The sequence below is a fragment of the Amphiura filiformis genome, chromosome 18, assembly GCF_039555335.1.
Source record: "Amphiura filiformis chromosome 18, Afil_fr2py, whole genome shotgun sequence".
Taxonomy (NCBI): Eukaryota; Metazoa; Echinodermata; class Ophiuroidea; order Amphilepidida; family Amphiuridae; genus Amphiura; species Amphiura filiformis.
This window is the reverse complement of record NC_092645.1, coordinates 25,393,788-25,415,570: the sequence shown is the minus strand read 5'-3', so window position 1 is coordinate 25,415,570 and position 21,783 is coordinate 25,393,788. Positions and strand designations below refer to the sequence as shown.

Here is a 21,783-nt window from a genome sequence, read left to right as displayed (position 1 = left end):
TGATTAAGTTTTGCTTGAAGGCGGGTCCTCTGCCCAAAAACATGAAAAATACGGCGGCCCCGCCGGTATGTACGGCCCGTCACGTTTTGTCACCAAAGTCAGTAGGCCTATTAAGACAGCTTAAGAAGGACTCCGTGCTGACTTCAATTCAACATCGATCCATGCATGCTTTGCGAATCTCAAGTCTTAGGCCTATAAATGTTACAAATTGAGATCGGGCCCTTTTTTGTTTTAAAAAGCAATGATATATCTGAGGGGGAACATCCCCCTAAGACACCCCCTGCGTACATACAAACAAGTGTCCGTCCCCCCTAAGACACCCCCCTGCGTCGCACAAGCGCTCCGGGATGGCCATTACTTACATTTGATTTTGAAAATTGCCCCCCCTCCTGACTGCTCTGGATCCGCCACTGCAAATCCGATTTGCTGTGCTCGTTATTTTCGGTCTAGCGGTTGTTTTATGAGGACAAATGATACTGTGGACATATTTTATAGGGCCTGTGCATACATGGACTTGATCCATACGAGGTCATTAACACTAACGAATAGAATATAATTTAAATCCTACTAAATCACACTTTGTGTGTTGGTGTCCTTTGGACACAGGGTGTTGTGATGCGTCTAGTGCATTAGCGAGGTAGATTAGTAGTAGCATGTAGTTTAGTGCTTGCATTTTTCTGCTTTCAGCTGCCGCTGGCTAGCCGTAAGGTGAAAAGGGAAGAAAGTACGTAAGCCTTCCCCTGCCAGTACATAGCCTCTCCTACATCAAGACTCTTACAGTGCCTCCCAGCGACAACACACGGTAACTGGGTACCCCACGGCCCCAGGCGAAACTGTAAGGGATCTCGGAGCAGCTTTGGGCCCCAGAGATGTGGCGTGCAGGCCCATCGGCGTGTGGACATGCCCTGGCGCCCATCAACCAAGCCCCAGCTATGGGTCAAATAGCTGAGGTAGTTCACTACCTCAGGCGGTTTTGAGATGCAATCTCTTGTCTCCGACAGAAGGGCGTTTCATAATAGGTAATACTCTATGGATACGGTCAGTGAACACAAGCAGGGAGTCCTGAGACCTGTACAACTTACCACATTTGGTTGGAGACGGAAGTGGTAAGAGTGAAGGGCGTAGATAAAATGATTTCTCATTATTATACAGCGGCCACAAGACAACTGTGAGAAGGCAAACTCATATGTTAAACCATTCTGTAGGAATTGCGACCGCAGAATTAAGCAGCAAAAGAAAAACTATGACAGCAAACCTAAACTACACTAGGGTTAGAGTCCCTGGAGCTGACACGGATTCTGAGAAATCAAATGATGGCTTGTCCTCAAAGCCGCAAGGAAGGGACAAGGCTGACATATGTGGAAGCAAAAGGAGTAACCTTATGAACTGCAGGAAAATTGTCACAATCTCCACCATGAATGTGAGGACCATCAGAGAACAAAGATGCAGCGAGGAACTAGTGTGCAGCTTAATGGCATACAACATAGACATCCTGGGGATACAGGAACATCGTATAGTCCATAAGGAACCAGTCAGATATGAGAACATCCTTGGACAGACGCTAATTACAACTTCAGCTGTCAGAAATAGAGCAGGTGCAGCAACTGGCGGAGTTGGCATCGTTCTCAGTTCTAGTGCAAAAAGCTCACTAGCTAGCGTGACACAACACACAGACCGTATCCTGGCTGCCAACTTTCAAGGTAACCCAGCAACAACAGTAATAGTTACCTATTGTCCAACTAATGTGGACAATGAAGACAACATTGAAGCACACTATGACAACTTAAGAAGAGCCAATGATTCCATTCCAGCTCACAATGTCCTTGTTATTGTAGGAGACTTCAATGGTAGAGTTGGAACTGGAGATGCAAATTATACCAATCATGACACAACCAACAGAAATGGAAAGTATATGGTAGATTTGGCAATTGAGAAAAACCTCATAATTGCTAATACCTACTTCCGAAAGAGGAATGGAAAGCTGTGGACGTACATGAGCCCAACAGGAAGCAAATATCAACTGGACTATGTTCTGATTCGGAAAAAGTGGAAGAACAGCTTGCTGAATGCCGAAGCTTATAGCACCTTTTCCAGCATAGGATCTGATCATAGGTTCGTATCAGCAAGGATCAGACTAAGTCTAAGAAAGAGCAAGGCTTTGTCAAGAAAGAAACACTACGACTGGAGGGAACTGTGTTCAAACAACAAGTTACAGCAGCAATACACAATCGAGGTACGCAACAGATTCCAGCCTCTAGAAGACATCAATGAAAATGCAACCGAGCGATATGAGAGATTCATAAGCGCCACTGCAGAAGCAACAGAGAAGATCATCCCTGTTAGAAAGAAAATCAGGGAGGCGTGCTTCTCAAGTGATCACAGAGTAACAACAGCAAGACAGAAAATCAAGAAGGCTTATGTGACATATCAAGAATGCACAACCGAAGACAACAGGCTCAGTTATAATCAGGCAAAGTCTGAACTAGCAGAAGCCTATAACCAGGCAACAGAGGATGATCTCAACATCAAACTGAGAGAAGTTGAAATGGCTCATGACAACTGTAAACACAGTCAGAGTTGGAAACTGATTAATGACATTACAGGAAGAAAATCGTCAATGAGCGGCCAGCTGAAAGGAGACACTCAGATGGAAAGGGTTAACAACTGGTATCATCATTTCAAAGACCTACTAGGAAGTTCCCCAGATATAGAGGGAGAAGATGATACGATAGAGCCCATCACAGGTGATCTCGTGATTGAAGTTGGTCCTTTTAGCCATGAAGAATATACAAAGGCAAAGACAGCAATAGCAGAAGGAAAGAGTAGCGGAGAAGACGGCATCCCACCAGAAGTCTTAAAGAGATGTGACCTGGTGCTAGGATTTTGCAATGATGCATTGCTGAAAGAAAGAATGCCTGATCAGTGGTCTATTCTTAACATAATCCCAATACCAAAGTCAGGAGACCTAAGTCAAGGAGGTAATTACCGTGGCATCAGCCTATCCTCAATAGTGGCCAAAACCTTCAATAGGTTGATACTCAACAGGATAAGACCCAAAGTTGATGGACTTCTGAGAAATAACCAGAATGGCTTCAGAGTGGGTAGAACTACTGTCAGCCACATACTGGCTCTTAGAAGGATAATAGAAGGAGTGAAGGCCAAAAATCTACCAGCCATTATAACATTCATTGACTTCCAAAAAGCCTTCGACACTATAAAAATTCACCGAGGCAAGATGCTACAAATCCTCAGAGCCTATGGGATACCAAAACAACTTGTGGATGCTATTGGAAGGACATACAAGAAAACCAGAGCCAAAGTGATCTCCCCTGATGGAGAAACTGAGCTGTTTGACATCGTAGCCGGTGTTCTTCAAAGAGATACCCTTGCCCCGTATCTGTTTGTGATAGTGCTGGACTATGCCTTGAGAATAGCTATAGATGGCAAGGAGGAAGCACTAGGATTCCAGCTAGCAAGGAGAAAGAGTAGAAGAGTTGGGCCAGAAGTGGTAACAGATCTAGGCTTCGCTGATGACATCGCCCTACTGTCAGAAGAAATAAAACAAGCTCAGGAACTGCTACAAAGGGTAGAAGCATCAGTCGGAAGAGTCGGTTTAAAGATGAATGCCACCAAGACAAAGTTCATGTCTTTTAACCAAGATCAGCAAGTTAACATCAGCACAAATAATGGTACAAAGCTAGATGAGGTGAAAGACTTCAAATATCTCGGAGCATGGATGGCTAGCACAGAGCATGATGTCAAAACACGCAAGGCAGCCGCTTGGAGAGCATGCAACAGCCTAAGTAAGATCTGGAAGTCTGCTCTACCAAAGAACTTCAAACTGCGGGTCTTCAGCGCTACAGTGGAGTCTGTCTTAACGTATGGATGTGAAGCCTGGACCATAACTCCCAAACTATCTAAAGAGCTGGATGGCTGTTACACCCGTATGCTTAGGGCAGTGTACAACATCCACTGGAAGCAGCACATAAGCAACAAAGATTTATATGGAGACCTCCCAAGGCTCTCAGAGAAGATCAGAGAAAGGAGAACACGCTTCGCTGGCCACTGCTTCAGGAGCAAGTGTGAACCTGTCGCCAACCTGATAAACTGGGCACCCACACATGGAACAAGGAACCCTGGTAGACCACCCCTTACATATGTAGATGTACTCAAGCAAGACACCGGACTGGAAGCATCTGAATTGGGAACGGTGATGCAGGACAGGAGGATATGGAGAGCTGTCGTGGTTCGGGAAAACCACCCGAAATAAACAAGTAAGCAAGCAAATCACACTTAAATTAACTCTATCTCTTTGGACTCTAGCTAGCTATGCACTAGGCAGGGCTGGTCCATTGGTGTTGGAGCTACAATAATGGACAAAATATGTTCGGACGATTTGCTTTTTTGCCTTTTATAATTGAATAGCGTACGCACTTGCTGATATTTTTAAAATATTCTACAAACAAGTTGTTACGCGTAACTGTTGATACGCGCTCAAGATACAACGATATTGTGTGAGTTTTAACCTAGCATCTGGATCTTTTATTATTATTTTATGCCACGTTTACGGAGTAACCCAATACCAATTTCAACTTTACATAGCCTATACACTGAAGGAAAAGTAGGGCCTAACATTTTACCTTTGAAAATATCATAATCTGATCATGATATCTATACACCAATCCGACTAGGCCATTCCTGCGGTGTCCCCGACGTAAAACTGCGGTGTCCCAATGTTGGGGGTTCAATCAATTACTTGTTAGTGTGCTATACAGAATTGTACACAACAGTAATTTTCAATACACGACCATGAATTGATTGAACAAATTAAATCTCCCGCACTGGTATAATTGTGGTTCCGTCAATAGAGGGCCAAATACAGTAAACGCTTCTCGGATTGGTGTATACTGAAGATAGCATACATACTGTGATCACGCTATCTACTGAATATAGCATAATCCAATTATTGTGCTATCTGTTGAAGAAAGCATAATCCCATTGTGCTATCTATTAAAGATAGCATGATCCCATTGTACTATCTACTGAAGATAGCATAATCTGATAATGCTATCGACTGAAGATAGCATAATCTGATAATGACGGAAGAGTATTGGATAGTTTGCTATTTTAACCAACGGAATGACCGTATTATAAGCATGATAAGTCTAAGTAGGCCTATAGTGCAAAACACCAGGCGCGGATTCAGGGGGCGGCCCCTTCTCCCCCCCCCCCCAAAAGGAAAGAAGAGAAGAGAAAGAGGGAAAAAGAAGAGAAAGGGAGAAAATGAGAAGGGAAAGGGTTAAATTGCACGTATAGCAGGCCAATGCCTAAATCGCAGTCGGGTCAATCTATATAGGCCCTAGGTCTGTGATTAAGTTTTGCTTGAAGGCGGGTCCTCTGCCCAAAAACATGAAAAATACGGCGGGCCCGCCGGTATGTACGGCCCGTCACATTTTGTCACCAAAGTCAGTAGGCCTATTAAGACAGCTTAAGAAGGACTCCGTGCTGACTTCAATTCAACATCGATCCATGCATGCTTTGCGAATCTCAAGTCTTAGGCCTATAAAGGTTACAAATTGAGATCGGGCCCTTTTTTGTTTTAAAAAGCAATGATATATCTGAGGGGGAACATCCCCCTAAGACACCCCCTGCGTACATACAAACAAGTGTCCGTCCCCCTAAGACACCCCCTGCGTCGTGCAAGCGCTCCGGGATGGCCATTACTTACATTTGATTTTGAAAATTGCCCCCCCCCTCCTGACTGCTCTGGATCCGCCACTGCAAACCCGATTTGCTGTGCTCGTTATTTTCGGTCTAGCGGTTGTTTTATGAGGACAAATGATACTCAGGCGCGTAGCAAGCGGGTGGACAGGGTGGACGAAGTCCATGGTCCCCGAGGGTTCAGGGGCCCGGAGCACAAAAGCGAGAATTAAATAAGGGCTGATAATGGAGAGCAGGGCCGGATTTTTATACCATTGGGCCAGATGGGCCCGGGTCCAGGGCAATTTTGGGCCCCCAAAATTGCCCTATGCATGTTTCTTTTAACCCCAATAACAGCATGTTTTTTGGTCAAAATAGGGCAAAATTGTAAAATTTTCCGCTTCGCGCGCATTCAAATACCAAAATTTATGTTGATCTGGGGCCAAAATAGTCTGAATGAAATTGACAAAACTTGGCCACTGACTTGAGTGCACATACCTTCCTCGGCACGTGGGTTCGGGGCCTCCAAATTTTGGCCTGGCCCAGGGCCCCAATAAGGTAGGCTAAATCCTGCCCTGGTTAAAAGGACCCGTACTGCTCCTTGTCCATGGGCCCCTGATACTCTTGCTACGCCCCTGCGGATGATAACAAGTAATAGTTTAGATGCTATCTACTGATGATAGCAAGTAATAGCTATAGATGCTATCTACCGATGATAGCAAGTAATAGTTTAGATGCTATCTACGGATGATAGCAAGTAATAGTTTAGATGCTATCTACTGATGATAGCAAGTAATAGTTTAGATGCTATCTACGGATGATAGCAAGTAATAGTTTAAATGCTATCTACTGATGATAGCAAGTAATAGTTTAAATGCTATCTACGGATGATAGCAAGTAATAGTTTAGATGCTATCTACGGATGATAGCAAGTAATAGCAAGATGTTATCTACGGATGATAGCAAGTAATAGTTTAAATGCTACAAGAATGTAGATGCATACAGCGTCAATCCCGGGAGGGAGAGAACATGTCCCTCCACATGGGTGGGGGGGGGGCTCAATATCAATCCCACCCACGTTTCGGCAAATACTTACTTGGTCTAGTTGATGTAAGGGGCTGTAATTATGAGCCCTGGGGAGGGTAAAATTGGGGGGGGGCAAGAAATTTTGGCGAGCCGAAGGGGGGGGCAAGTAATTTTGGCAAGCCGAGAGGGGGGGTCAAGCGATTTTTGGCACGCATTCACGGGGCGCCTTTTAATAAAACGCTCTAAAAGGCTTAGGAAAACGGCACGGAACGCTTAAATATGCAAATGTTCATGCTCGCTGCGCTCGCAACATACATCTAAACCATTTCAGGTTTGGAATTATTTTGAGATCCCAAAAATTTAACATGTTCAACTGGGGGGGGGGGCAAAGAATTTTTGGCGGGCCGAGAGGGTGGGGGGGCAAGCGATTTTTGGCGAGCCGTTCGAAATTTACCCCCCCTTCGGGGCTCATAATTATTGCACAGCCTTTAAGTATGCTTACTGTAAAAATACAGGCAATTTTCGGTATTATACCTTGATTTTTGGCTAAAATAGTATGACATTGTAAATTTTTACGCGCTCATCCTCTATAGACCCTACAGGCATTTTATTATGAGAACCTTTTTTCATATTCTTAATAAAGAACCTTTTTTCATATTCGGAGTAGGCCTAGAGAACATGATGGTCACTTGTTTCGGAATAAAGAACCTTTATTCATTTTCGGAATAGAGAACCCATTTTTTCATATTCGGAATAGAGAACCCTTTTCCATATTCGGATTAGAGAACCTTTTTGTTTTCGGAATAGAGAACCTGGTTGTGTTTTAGGAATTTTCGGAATCGGAGAACGTTCGGAATAGGCCTAGTGAACCGTTTTTTCGGAATAGCGAAACTTTAATAACATTCGGAATAGCGAATAGTAAAATTAAACGTTCGGAAAAGTGAACCTTCGGAATAGAGAACCTTCGGAATGGCGGACCTTCCGAATAGTGAGAGGACCCCTTTCGATCATGGTCAAAAAGTTTGGCTCCCAAAACTAATACCCGGGTACGCGGAGGCCGTTGTGCAAGCTGAAAATATTAGGGTGGCGCTGTTCATGTCCCCGTAGCTCCAAAGTTTAAGGGATGGGGTATGAACGTTTGGACAGTATTTATTGTGGGACATTAGAGCACATCAGACATATCGAATTGCATTCTCAATACGAAGAATGTCCTTCCCAAAACACCAAAAAAAATTAGGTCTTTTTGGGGAAAAATCCATATCTTCAATATGAAAGGTCAAAATTTGATCGTCGGCTTTTCCTCCCAGCTACATACACTTTAAGAATATATCATTAGATTTATAAAATTTACTTCGAAGACTGTTATATATAAAAAATGTGAAAAATATCAAATTTTAATAATTTGTCATAAAATTTGTAGGCCTATTTAATAGGCCTATATCGTGAATTTCAAAAAATGAAAATTATTTGATATCAGAAAGACATTCTTCGTATTCAGAATGCAATTCGATATGTCTGATGTGCTCTAATGTCCCACAATAAACAGGCCGACAATAAATACTGTCCAAACGTTCATACCCCATCCCCGGGACCCCATCCCTTAAACTTTGGAGCTGCCTGGGAGCTACGGGGACATGAACAGCGCCACCCTAATATTTTCATCTTGCACAACGGTCACCCCGGTATTAGTTTTGAGAGCCAAACTTTTTGACCATGATCGAAAGGGGTCAATTCAATATTTCTGATGTGCTCTCATATTATGTCCCACAAAAAATACTGTCGAAACGCTCAAAACGCTCATTCCAGATCCCTTAAGGGGGTACTACACCCATTGATTTTTTTTTTTGCATTTTTTTGCATTTTGTGAAGAAATTACAAAAAAAATTGGACAAAGTGGTATGCAAAATGAAGGGCAAATCTTCTCGTTTTATTGGTGGCATCGGTATCAACGTAGCTTACATGCTTTTAAAAGTAGAAGCCAAAAGGTGGTACATCACTGATGATTTAAATTCACGTCATTTTGAAAGCTTACTATCAACGGATTTCGTTAAAATTTTGGATATGTGTTGCTAACACGTTAGGGAAATAAAGTTGATATGTAAAATGGGAATAAGTGGTTCCTGATTTCTTTTATGACATCATGAACTTGGTGCTCCACAACTATCAAAAAATGAACTGGTTAAAATGCTTCTATTTTCAATGTTGAGCTATATTTTGTATTTTTAACTTGCGACATTATTTCACTGAAACTTAATTAAGCCACAGGTAACAGGTTACCCCCGGGGGGGTCACTCCCATTGTGGCATGTACACCATCCGCGATAATCAACTTTTGAAAAGCACCCTAAACAAGGATTTAACCCTTGGCTAAAACGACACCCTAAACAGGGATTTCATTCCTAACATCAAATTTCATACCCTAAATTTCATTTCCGCGTATTTAGAAATTGCAATTTTGCTACCCTTTTTCCAATTTTTCATGTTTTTGACACCCTAAACGCGATACGCGCGTATCGTGCCTACCCACGAAAAACGACCCTTTTTACGCGTTTTCATTATCGCGGATGGTGTACAGGCCACAATGGGAGTGACCCCCCCGGGAGGTTACCACAACCATACTACAGCAATGTTGAAAAAATTGTATTTCTTGTCACCTATACCACCATATTGGGTAGTTTTCCGTAAGCTTAACTTTTATGGTTTTGGTAACTATTTTATATTTATTTGTGAAATCCATGTCAACTAGGCATTCTAAATTGTACTCACCATTTACATCCCAAGGTATATTAGTATATCCACCTTGCACTTCTCGATATATAGGCCTATCCAGTTAAAGACAGAATATCAAAATTATTCCTCATTATGATATCACAAACTCTCACATGTGTATTCAAAATTGATGCTTAAATTTGACCTGAACCAATTGACCTATAACCTGACATACGGTGACCTAATAGCCTTTTCTTCTCCTAACAACACATTATAATATTATTGACTAATGACTATACATCCATTGTGTAAGTGTTTATATATTTTGCATGCACCACTAGATTTTCTATAGAGAGTATAACAAAGGATTTAATGTATTCTATTCATGTACCCTACTTGAACATGCTGAATAGAATAAATCATGGTTTGTTATGAAACACGCATCTGAGTAACTAGGATACAGTAAACAAAATATATATAGGGCTAAAATGACTTACTACAATTGTTTAAAAGCACTTTTTTTCTTCTTTTTTCATATTTTTTTTTATTTCACATGATCCGTGCATATATCGCCTAGCTATAAATGAAAAATATTTATTTAGACCAATCAAACCAATATATGGGTGTAGTACGCCCTTAAGACATTGGTGCCACACATTTAAAAATAAGAAAAATGGTTTTACATGGGTAGAAAAACAAACTTTTTACTTTCATGCCTATTTGCGTGTATTTTGACAATGGAACTTCATTTAGTGGTGTGCGCCCGTAATAGCAGGCTGACAGCGATCATAATCTTGGCATGGAATAAAGATAGAGCACGTGATCTTGGTCAAAAATCAACAATGGCTATTTTGAAGGAAAAAAATAAAACGTTCTAAGAAGAGTAGCTGGTCGTGCAAGAAACGCAAAGAAAATGCAAGCATTCCGGAGGGTGAGTTCTTCAAAAATAGTTTCAGACACCAGCAGTGAACAGTTTACTGTAGCTCAAAATCATTTTGAAAATGTAAGCTTATAAATCAATCACTGCTTATTATTCTGTGGGTCAGGGTTGTTGAATTTGACAGGCTCACGTCATCACAAGGCCAGGCTATATTTATTTCATTATGACACATGAATTCACAAAAGTAGCTTTTATCATAGGTTTAGGTAACCCAGGCAAACCTTAGTTAACACATTTGCTAGTCAGCCAAATTCGCCGACAATGTCAATGCATATTTACATAGAAATTTAAAACAACTGACCGAAGAAGGAAATTAACATACATAAATATATATGTTTTCTATACTTCACTTGACCCAAATATATGATTTTTTATGGTGATAAGTCACTCGCACATGGAATTTTAGAGGGATTTGGATAGCAGTTCCATTAAAAAAGCTGCTATCATAATGAGACTAAGATCTAGAAACACCCCGAAATGCCGCTTTTGGGGAATTTTGCTAGCTGAATCTTTTTGATGAAAGTCAATCTTTGACAAGATGTAACTTTACTACGGAAAGTGCTATGGAAAAAAGGGTTGCAGTTTTGGCTTTGTTTACTCAAGGGCTTTAATTTGATATATAAATGATGCAGTTTGATGGCAAATTTGAATTCACCTAGGATAGGCCTACCTAATAGGTTGATATATGGTCATTTTCACGGTAAAGGGTGTAACTTTTGATTTTTAGGGTCAAAATTTCAAACCACTTAAATATGTTTCTGTTTACTGAAATCATGCATAGAAGCAACTTAAATTCCAGTAAAATAATGTTTCAAGGCTTAAACCTTTTGATTTCTAATAAAAAATTGACATTTGCATAACATTTTGGTTAAAATCTAAGAAAAAATGTATTTTACATAACCTCAGAAAATTTTGACATGAAAGCTGGAATACATGTGAAATTCCATTCCAAAGTAAGTCAACAGATATAAGTTAAATTTTATACCATGTTTTGCTATGTTTGTAATTGCAGTTTTGAAAATTTTTAACATCAAGTGTCATTTACAATGGAAATTTCCAAACCTTAAACATATTTTTAAGTTTTAATTGGGTTCCTAAAATAATTTGAATGTCTAACTTCATGTACAAATACTACTTGATGAAAGGAACCTCCCAGCCAAGTTTCACAGAAATTGGAGTTATTTTTTAGAATTGGCAATTCAAGCGATTTGTGTTTCGGAGGCTTCAGTTAACAACACAGGTGATCATAAAAGTAAAATATTTAGCTAACTACTACAAGTTGACATAAAAAAATAGGTAAAAAATATCACAATTACCACTTTTCATGCTTTGCTTCTAAGTATTGAATTTCAGTTGTGACAAAAATTAAATTATCACAGCAAGTCATTTTTTTTGTTTCGGAGGCTTCATGTTAACAATTGTTAAACATTGCAGAAGTAGTTTTTTTGAAAACAACAGTGTTGGGATCATCTAAGCTGTTATTTTCTTGTGTGTATGTGAATCAATGATTCTATGCGGCAGATATTGTAGATTTATCACACATTAATTTTTTCACCCATTTGTTAAGTATGGTGTTTTTTGCATGTGAAGCCTCCGAAACAGGCTTTTTAAGGTATCAGTATATTTTTCAAACATTAACCATAATGTCAATTTTTTTTTAAATTTGGTCGTGTGTCTTATGGTGGGACCCCAAAATACCTGGTGACGTTACATTTTTCTCTCCTCTTCTCTCTTTAACTTGTTGTCACAGGGCTATTCTTGGTCCAATTGCATCAAGTTTGGGCTCATTATACAGCCTGATTATTCTAATTTTCAAATATGTTTCTCAATTTGGAATGCCAATTTGTTTAATTAGTGAAAAATACCAAAATGTTAACGAAGATAAACCTGGTGGATAAGCGGTGGAGGATAAGCGGTGGAGGAGTATGTGCATTCTCTATGGGAGACATGGCATCTTTTTGAATTTTGAATTATATCATTGCCAAATAGTGTGCTATACTTGCAAATCATACCTCAAATGAAAGCTTGATCATTCATTATTCTTATTCAGCTATTAATTTGATCTAATTGTGTTTACAAGTATTCACTGAGAGCCGCAAGTCACAAGAACCTCAATTTTTCCTATTCACTTACACACAAATGTCAAGATTTTCAGTCACAACATGCGTTTTGGCTTTCAATTGTTGTATCTTGAGAATTATACACCCTAAGATAGGAAATGTATACATTTTTGGAAAGCTTTTTACCCCAGGAATCCAAATATGCAGTTAAAATAAATGTAGGATACACTCTAAAGAAAATATTTTCAAAAATGTAATCAACATTTTGTGCGTGAAGTTACGTGATATTTTCACACCCTGTATCACCACTTTGGTCATTCATAACATAGCAAAAGTATAAATTTTATTCAAGCTCATAGTGTTGCCTGCCACAAAATTAGATTACATTTGATGTATTCCATATCAGTAGTAAATGCAATAAATTATGAATTTACTAGTAAAATTATTTTTTTTCATGATATCACCCTATATATTTTCTTACGCACCCTGTATACCAACTTCATTTTTGCATAGTTGGATTCCTTGGAACATAAGCTTTCCAAAAATGTATAGTTTTGTTGTGTGAGATGTATAGTTTTAGACATGTAACAATTTTAGTGAAAAGGAGGACAAATTATCAAAATCAGTGCTTGTAACGCAAATGTGCCCCACCATATGACACATGACCATTTATGACATTCTGCACATATCAAGTAATAATTACAATGCAGATATCAGTATGAAACACACCAATTTAGATATGCATAGATGATAATTAAGTTTATTGTTGTTTCGGAGGCTTCATTTGTTTCGGAGGCTTCAATTGTTAACGGAAAGTTTGTATTGGGTCCCATTTTCAAACGGTGATATATATAGTCTCCACGATTTAAAAACATGTGACTTGAGGATCTACTTTGCTACATTTTGATAAATAGATTGGATGAGCTCTTTTATTTATATTTGCACAAGCTTGCTGAACAGTTTGTTTCGAGGCTTCAAAAAGTTAACGGAAAAACGCTATTTGAAGTCAAGATTTTATAAAAATTTTAAAAGTTTGCAAATCGGCTAATTTTTGTTACCCATTTCAAGTTAAGATAACAACTGTTATGAATCAAGAAGAGGTGAAGAAATAACCAAGAACTATGAACCAAAGCTACACCCACAAAGTGGGTTGACAATTGTTAACGGAAAATGAAGCCTCCGAAACGACAAATATCGAAGTCCGGTTCTCAAAAATACAGGGCCGTTCACAATTAAATCTAATGTGGCAGTGTTTACTGAACATATGACTGTACTTTCAGGATAAGAAAAATTATCCATGAACTAACTGAAGAAAACACAGGGTTTTACAAAAATGTTACTGTTTTTTATAGTTTTTCAAAATGGCAATATTAAGTACATAAAAGCATGCTAAAACTGAACGCAGTAACTCCCAAAGCTGATTATGCTACCCAAGGTAGCTGCTAACTAGATGACTTATGTGGCCAAAAATCATGGAATTCTGTATGCTATTAGAACACTACGGATTAAAATGTTACAAATCCAAAGTTACACCCTTTACCGTGAAAATGACCATATTAAAGGCCACGCGTTTTGAACTCGCCACCCAAAAATGGTGGTGGTGTTACGTATTTTCAAATTATGATCTGTTCAATTCATCATACCTCGGCTAAACAAAAAGATTATGTCATGGTTTTGGTCTCATTTGAAAGCTACATAATACCACTAAATAACTTGTAAATATGAAGAATATAGCTTCTCAACTAACGAAGCTGTGGTTGATTGAATTGCGAGCAGTCAGGGTGGTGGAGGGGGGGAAGCGGAGGGGTGGAAGCGGTACACACAAACTCTATGGGAACGTGACGTTTCATGTGTGTAACTTGAATAAATTCACTGCTACAGGGGCTATAAACTTGGTTTGGGTCTTAATTTACAGCTGAACAATTCTGCTAATTGTTTTTAATCATTTAGAACTCTTTATGATTGGTTTAGTCTATAAAATTCTAACTTTTACGTACAAAACCACCCGCTTTTCATATTAAACACTGTAGTAAGTAATGCGGATGTCGCCAAAATCTAATAGTTGCTGTAAAATTTTTATTACTTATCCTATCATAGTCAAAGTATACATTTTCTGATAGGAAATTTGATGAGGAATCTAAATACTTTTTCTGTATGGGTTAGGGGTAAAATGCTGCAGTTCAAAATATGATAAATTGTAAAAAATTCTAACATACTTTTGGACACCCTGTATTCCGAGATTACCAAACAGCAGTGATTTTTTTTCTTCCAAAGTCTGTAGGCTCCCCCTATCCTCTAACTAAATAGATGTTGTTTACTTTCAGTTTATTACTGCAAGTTAGTAATAAGCAATGCATTAAGTAACCCTTTTTGTATCCGCATTTTTTTTATTCCACCCTGTATAATTTCAAGGTCACCCTGTATAATGAGTTGAAATATGTATTGTTACATTCCCTATGCCTTCAGCTTTCCAAAAATGTATACTTTTGCTAGTTTAGGGTTGGTAATTGTGGAGATATTTTAATTTGAAACTTGATTGGTGTAAAAATTCATATATTTGTGATGTAACGCTACGGGTGGCGAGTTCAAAACACATGGCCTAAATTAGGGTGATAATGCAGTGTTCATACATACACGCTATGTAACGGCGCGCATAATTCATAATTGGTCGAGAGCCGGGCATAAACAGCGTTAATATGCCCAGTGTCCCGGATGTGCAATCGCCGGTAGGAAAAATGAAGGAAAATCATGATTTTAATAATGTTACTTGTAATTTTTGTTATTATTTTGATGAAATAAGATTCACAAAATGGTATAGAGGATTGGTTCATTCATATATTTTCATGTCAGATTAAGCGAAAGTTGTTTATGCCCTCGGCCGCAAGCAGCCCCTCGGGCATAAACAACGGACTCATGAAAATATATGAATGAACCCCTAATTATTAACTTTATTCTAAGTGCAAGTGTGCCACAAACAAGCTACATTCAAGAGCAAATCAGAATTCCGGGCCGTCTATTTTCTGTAAATTGAAATTGCCGACGAAGTCAAAGGTACATTTTTAACCCAATTTTGGAGTCTCGTTTCATTTTGCCTGGATGTATTCTGAATTGCATTCTTTGAAACATTAGATAGGCCTACATTCTAGATGGCAATGTGCTTGTTGTAATGAAAATATGATAGAACATCGCGCAAGTGTCCTGAGCAGATCAAGCAACAAGCCTACATAGTACATTATACGCCGAACAACTGAATACAAGCACAACGTATCCATGGACCAATATATTTTTGTAAACATTTTAGGCCTATAACAAAATGTATGTTTCGTACAAATTGTACAACTATAGTTTCTACCCTACATGTACATGTATGACCTATAAAAGTTACCTGTTATCAAAGTGTCCGCAAAAAACTGGTCATCGCAAGTATCTTTGATGCTGAAAACTAAGGATATTCACACAGGGACAGGCCAAAAACCTTACCTCGATCGTAAAATCCAGCCGATGCATGTCATAAATAATTCATTATTCCATTGTGTAAATGACAGTGATTGTGTCCATGATGTATTGTTATTGCACCTGCGATCTCGCGCGAGAGCAGTTGACAAGCTGAATTTATACTCGATCGCTGGATTACTACGTGAATTACCTCTCGAAAAACCTCTCACGAGGTTGTTGCATCGAGCACGCTGACTGGCTTAGCAATTATCAAAGTAGTTTTGTAAACCAATCAGGTTAGACGTACTTTACTGGCGAGTCACATTAATTAATACCGTAAAAGGCCGTCGTGTTCATTGATTGGCTTACAATTTCAAAGAATCGCTTTTGCAACCAATCACAATACGGGTTATATGACGCCTGTCGAAATTTTGCATACGCCCACGATGACGTCATGCCCCAGCGCCACGAGGCTTGCTTTTCTGATAAAGCGAGCGAGTGGTATAAAGTCAGTTTCACACCTGTGATTTATGGAGCACATCCACAGCGCATTTGACAGATAAAAATGAAATGGGCAATTCTGAGCAACGGGATTCCATGAAATGGACGATTATGTAAGTTATTCTACAGGATCGGTAATAATTAACAGCTGGTCTGCTGTATTTGAAGTGCATATTGAAGTTTTTTTTATCTTTCTAGCCCGTGAGGGTCTTTATTAAAGTGACACAAAAAAACAACAATATACAAACATGTACATGTATATTAACAAAAACACACACAAAAATTACATCAGCCAGCAATGATTTTTACATAATATGACAAAAACTTTTCTAAAATGGTATTATCAATACATTGGTTCCCATTTCTTGACATGAACACCATATTTATCTTTACTGAAGGCAATATTTTTCTCAACTTTTTCCATAAAGTATAACCACACCTTGAAATCAGAGAAATTCAGTTTTAATTCTTGAACTCTACACTTGTAAATGTATCTTTTTGCAAAAAGTATAATCATATTTATGAAAACCATATTTATATCATCTTTATAGCATCCAAGACAAATGTCAAAATATGTTAGCTGCACATTGATATTTACATCTTTCAGCCATTTCATAATATTGTCCCAAAACCTTGATACACTGTGACAATCCCACATTAAATGTCTCATTGTTTCCTTAGCTTTCTTACAAAATGAGCATCTGTCACTTTCAATTTTTCCAATTTTAAACAAGAATTCATTTGTTGGAAGAATCCTATGGATGAACCTAAATTGAAAATAGTGATCTTTAGTTTCAATTGTACACCTGTATGGCATTGAAAACACCTGCTTCCAATCAACATCCATCATGCCCTCTCACAATTAAATTCAATCTCCCATTTATGCTTAGCTGTTGGGATGATTGTGCTTTGCTGACACAGCAATTGATATGCAAATGAGCAAACCTTTTTGGCAGCTGTGAGTTGGTTAATCAACTGTATCTCACGGTCTAGCATGCTAGTAGGGGTCAACTGATGTTTATAATGTTTGGAGACTGCATTAATTACACTGAAATACTTTAAAAAGTTACACTTAATATTGTACTTTGCTTGAAATTCTTCATATGTCATAAAATGATTTTCAAAAATTAAGTCTCCAACAAAGTTCACACCTTTTTCACACCATGATTTATAATAAATTGTTTCTCTGTTTATCTTAACATGAGAATTATGCCATAAAATATCATCATTATTTTCAACACAAATATTTCTCAAATTAAACCATGACTTCATAACCTCACACAAAAAGGAGTTATGAATATTCTTATACTTAAAATCATTGACTGACCTTGGTTTACAATACCAAACCCATTCACCACCAACTTTGGAAAGTTCCTTGTAGAAAAGGCTTTTCCATTTTCCTTTATTATCATCATCTAAATATCTCTTTACCCATGTCACTTTTTAAGGCATTACAAAAATGAGAAATATTTGTCATTTTTAAACCTCCATTTTCTTTGTTACAGTACATTACATCTCTCTTAACCTATCTGGTTTACTATTCCAAATAAATTTGAAAATAATTTGCTCCACTTGTTTCATGTATTTTGAGGAGGGGGTAGTTAAAACAGAAAATAAATAAGTTAATTGTGAAAGAGCCAGTGATTTAACAATTGTAATTCTGCCTATTGGGGTCAGGTCCCTCTGCTACCATATGTCTAAAACAGTTTTTTAACTTCTTTAATTGAGGATCAAAATTTAGCTCAAACAGCTTAGTCTTATCCAAAGAGACATTTATCCCAAGAAAATTAACCGGCCCTTTGACCACTGATAATTTTCCTCTGAATTGGATTATCAACATTATCTTTTAAAGAGCCAATTTATTTTGAGAAAAGTGGATTTATCGATATTTAACTTCAAACCAGAAACTGTACCAAAATTTTGTATGATATCAACTGCATTCAAAATTGATTCTCTGGATCCATCTAAAATAAGTGTGGTATCATCTGCAAATTGAGTGATTTTAACATGGTTATCATTAATTACAATACCTTTCACCTTTTTTATTTTTACTTAATAGAGATACCCATAAGTTCTGCACATAATATGAAAATATAACAACTTAAAGGGCAGCCTTGACGACGCCATGTAGATAATTTAAAAAGTTTGACATAACCATTATTTACAACACAACTACTTATTTCTGTATAAAATACTTTGACCCATTTTTTCAGATCTCTTCCAAAACCAAATAATTCTAGACTCTTTTGCACAAAATCCCATTCAAGTTTGTCATATGCTTTTTCAAAGTCAATAAAGAAAAGGGTACCCGTACATTATACTCTTCTGTATACTCAATGATATCAAGTACTAGCCTAGCATTTTCACCAATATATCTATTTGGCAAAAACCTGTTTGATCACATGATATAATAGAATTCAAATTCTTTTTCATTCGATTGGCAATCACTTTGGCAGCTATTTTGTAGTCAACATTCAAAAGGGAGATTGGCCTCCAGTTTTTTAAAAATTCTTCATCTTTCCCTTCTTTGGGAATCAATGTAATAACACCTCTACGTTGACTCACTGACAAACAACCTTTATTGAAAGAATAATTAAAAGATTTCACCAAAATAGGCCCAATTTGGTTCCAGAAAATTTTGAAGAATTCTACGGGATAGCCATCAGACCCTGGACTTTTGCCAATTGGCATAGATTTTACAGCATATTGAAGTTTGTAAGTTTGTGACTTCGTATGTTATGTGTAATGAATATATAGGAAGCTTAAATTGGCAGGCTCTCATGCAATGTATCCGTCTCTTCCGAACATATATGGGCGTTCAGGGCAAGTCATACTGAAGTATGACTTGCCCACACAGGGTATAAGCCTACATCTCCATAGTTAGACCAGTTCTGGAATACTCATCAAGCACCATCTGGGATCCTCACTACCAGAAGCACATCTCAACCCTTGAAGCAGTCCAGCGGACAGCAGCTCGCTTTGTGAAGAGAAATTACCATCGTACAGCCAGTGTTACCCAGATGCTTCAGGAGTTGAAATGGCCTTCACTTCAGGACAGAAGAACCATCTCACGCCTCACAATGCTCCATATCAACTCTGGAGATTCACCACTCACAGTTCCAGGGAAGTTCCAACCAGTGAACACAGACAGACCAGTTACTCGCAGCCATAGACCTGACCAATTCATCAACTATCCAGCCAGAACAGAGCTCTACAAGAACAGCTTCTACCCCCTGCCATCAGGCAGTGGAGTCTACTCCCAGTCAGTATCATCACTCAATCAACATCAGCCAAATCCTTCAACACAAATGCATGGAAGTACATGAACGACCACAAGGCACAGCTGTACATGGGCAGGCCAGCCGGACGCTCCACCTCTGCAAGCATCTAAACTTCACTCCAGTCATATTTGCGCACCCCTTTTTTTATTGGACTAGCGGGTACCCCCGCTTTGCGCGGGCCCCCGCTAGATGAGTAAACGGGAGCGGTTAGTAAACGGGAGCGGTTAGCATAAACGATGGAAAATGGTAATCATGACAATTGGTATCGATTTAACAGCTCAATTATTAGGGTCTACTCGGTCAGTGATGTGGTACAATTTTTGTTGCCTCCATTTTGCAAACGATTTCCTTTAGCATAATCTTTTGCGTAATTTTTGTACCAAACACCCTTTTGACTTATTTTTTCTTTGTCTTTCCTTTTTTCTTTCAGTTTCTCTCTCTATCTCTTTCCATTTCTTGCTTTCCCATAGTGGCGTGTGCAGCACATTGAAAAGGGGGGAGGTTGTTCAGTTCCCCCGCATGGAGTCTGATTAGGAGTGTGAAGGGCAAATTTTTCCTGCTGAATCCTGCTGAATGACCAACAAAGTGGGGGGGGAATTGCCCGCCTGCCCCCCCCCTTTTGCGCACACCGCATGCTTTCCCGTTATTTCGTTCCATTTCTCTCCTTTTTATTTTCTTGCTTGTTCCCTTTCTTTCTTTCTCTCTGTCTCTCTCTCTCTAGCTCTTTCTTTCTTTCTGTCTGTCTGTCTGTCTTTTTTTGTCTTTTCCATTCTTTCTTTTCATTTCTCTCACCCTTTCTCTTTCTTGCTTTCTTTCATTCTTTCTTTCATTCTTTCTTTCTTTCTTTTTTTTTTTTTTTTTTTCTTTCTTTCTGTCTTTCTTTCTTTCTGTCTGTCTGTCTTTCTTTCTTTGTCTTTCTTTCTTTCTGTCTTTCTTTCTGTCTGTCTTTCTGTCGTTGTCTTTCTTTCTGTCTTTCTTTCGGTCTGTCTTTCTTTCTTTGTCTTTCTTTCTGTCTTTCTTTCTGTCTTTCTTTCTGTCTTTCTTTCGTTGTCTTTCTTTCTTTCGTTGTCTTTCTTTCTTTCTTTCTTTCTTTCTTTCTTTCTTTCTTTCTTTCTTTCTTTCTTTCTTTCTTTCTTTCTTTCTTTCTTTCTTTCTTTCTTTCTGTCTTTCTTTCTTTGTCTTTCTTTCTTTCTTTCTTTCTTTCTTTCTTTCTTTCTTTCTTTCTTTCTTTCTTTCTTTCTTTCTTTCTTTCTTTCTTTCTTTTCTTTCTTTCCTGTATACATAAGTACATGTGGGTTTCTGATTAACCTCATATTTGGCCATACTAAAAAGTGCCCATTTTTTCGGTTTCGTGCGAATTTGTTCCACTTTTGCACGCATGTATGTGGCTGTTTCTTTCTTTCTTTCGTTCGTTCGTTCTTTCTTTAAGTTAGGCGGGCGGGCAGCCTAACTTATTTCTTTCTTGCCATTTCTTCTTTCCTCTTTCTTCTTTCTCACAATTTGCTACTACTGCCACATGCTTGATCGGATTTCCACCAAACTCAGTCACAAGCAGTATTGGGTAGCTGGCTTCAAAAGTTATGGGTTGTTTAACGTCAGAGGTCATCCAAGAGGTCACAGAGGTCAAAAAAGGTCATTTCAACTGAAAATGCCCTGATTGAGCTGAAATTTAAATGCAATGATCCTTATGACATTCTAAACATGTTTAAAACATTTTAGAATTTATTGAAGGTCATTAAGGGGCCATAAAGGGGTCAAAGGTCAAGTTTTTCAAAATGCTCCAATTGAGCTGAAATTTAAATGCAATGATCCTTAAGACATTCTAAACATTTAAAAATATTTTAAAATTCATTTAAGGTCATTAAGGGTCAAAGGTCACGTTTTCCCAAATGTCTGATTGAGCTGAAATTTAAATGCAATGATCCTTATGGCATTCTAAACATGTTGAAAACATTTTAAAATGCATTTCAGGTCATTTAAGGGGCAATAAAGGGGTCAAAGGTCAAGTTTTCAAAATGCTTTAATTGAGCTGAAATTTAAATGCAATGATCCTTATGACATTCTTAAATTTTTTTAAATATTTTAAAATTCATTTAAGGTCATTAAGGGGGTCATACAGAGGTCAAAGGTCA

At 38.3% G+C, this 21,783-nt stretch overlaps 2 protein-coding genes across 2 annotated transcripts in view; both read left to right on the top strand.

Moving 5' to 3' along the window:
* The first annotated feature begins 1,243 nt into the window (after window positions 1-1,243).
* LOC140139052 (uncharacterized) lies at window positions 1,244-4,373 on the top strand. Its single transcript, XM_072160834.1, has 3 exons — window positions 1,244-3,101; window positions 3,204-3,611; window positions 4,324-4,373. Exons 1-3 carry the CDS (start codon window positions 1,244-1,246, stop codon window positions 4,371-4,373), a joined length of 2,316 nt encoding a protein of 771 aa, XP_072016935.1.
* Window positions 4,374-10,264: 5,891 nt separating this feature from the next.
* LOC140140037 (putative enoyl-CoA hydratase) overlaps window positions 10,265-21,783 on the top strand; it is a 40,689-nt gene continuing 29,170 nt past the window's right edge. Inside the window, exon 1 of the mRNA XM_072161847.1 lies at window positions 10,265-10,437. Within this exon, the coding sequence (XP_072017948.1) occupies window positions 10,348-10,437 (90 nt within the window). The 5' untranslated portion in view covers window positions 10,265-10,347. The remainder of the gene's footprint in view (window positions 10,438-21,783) is intronic.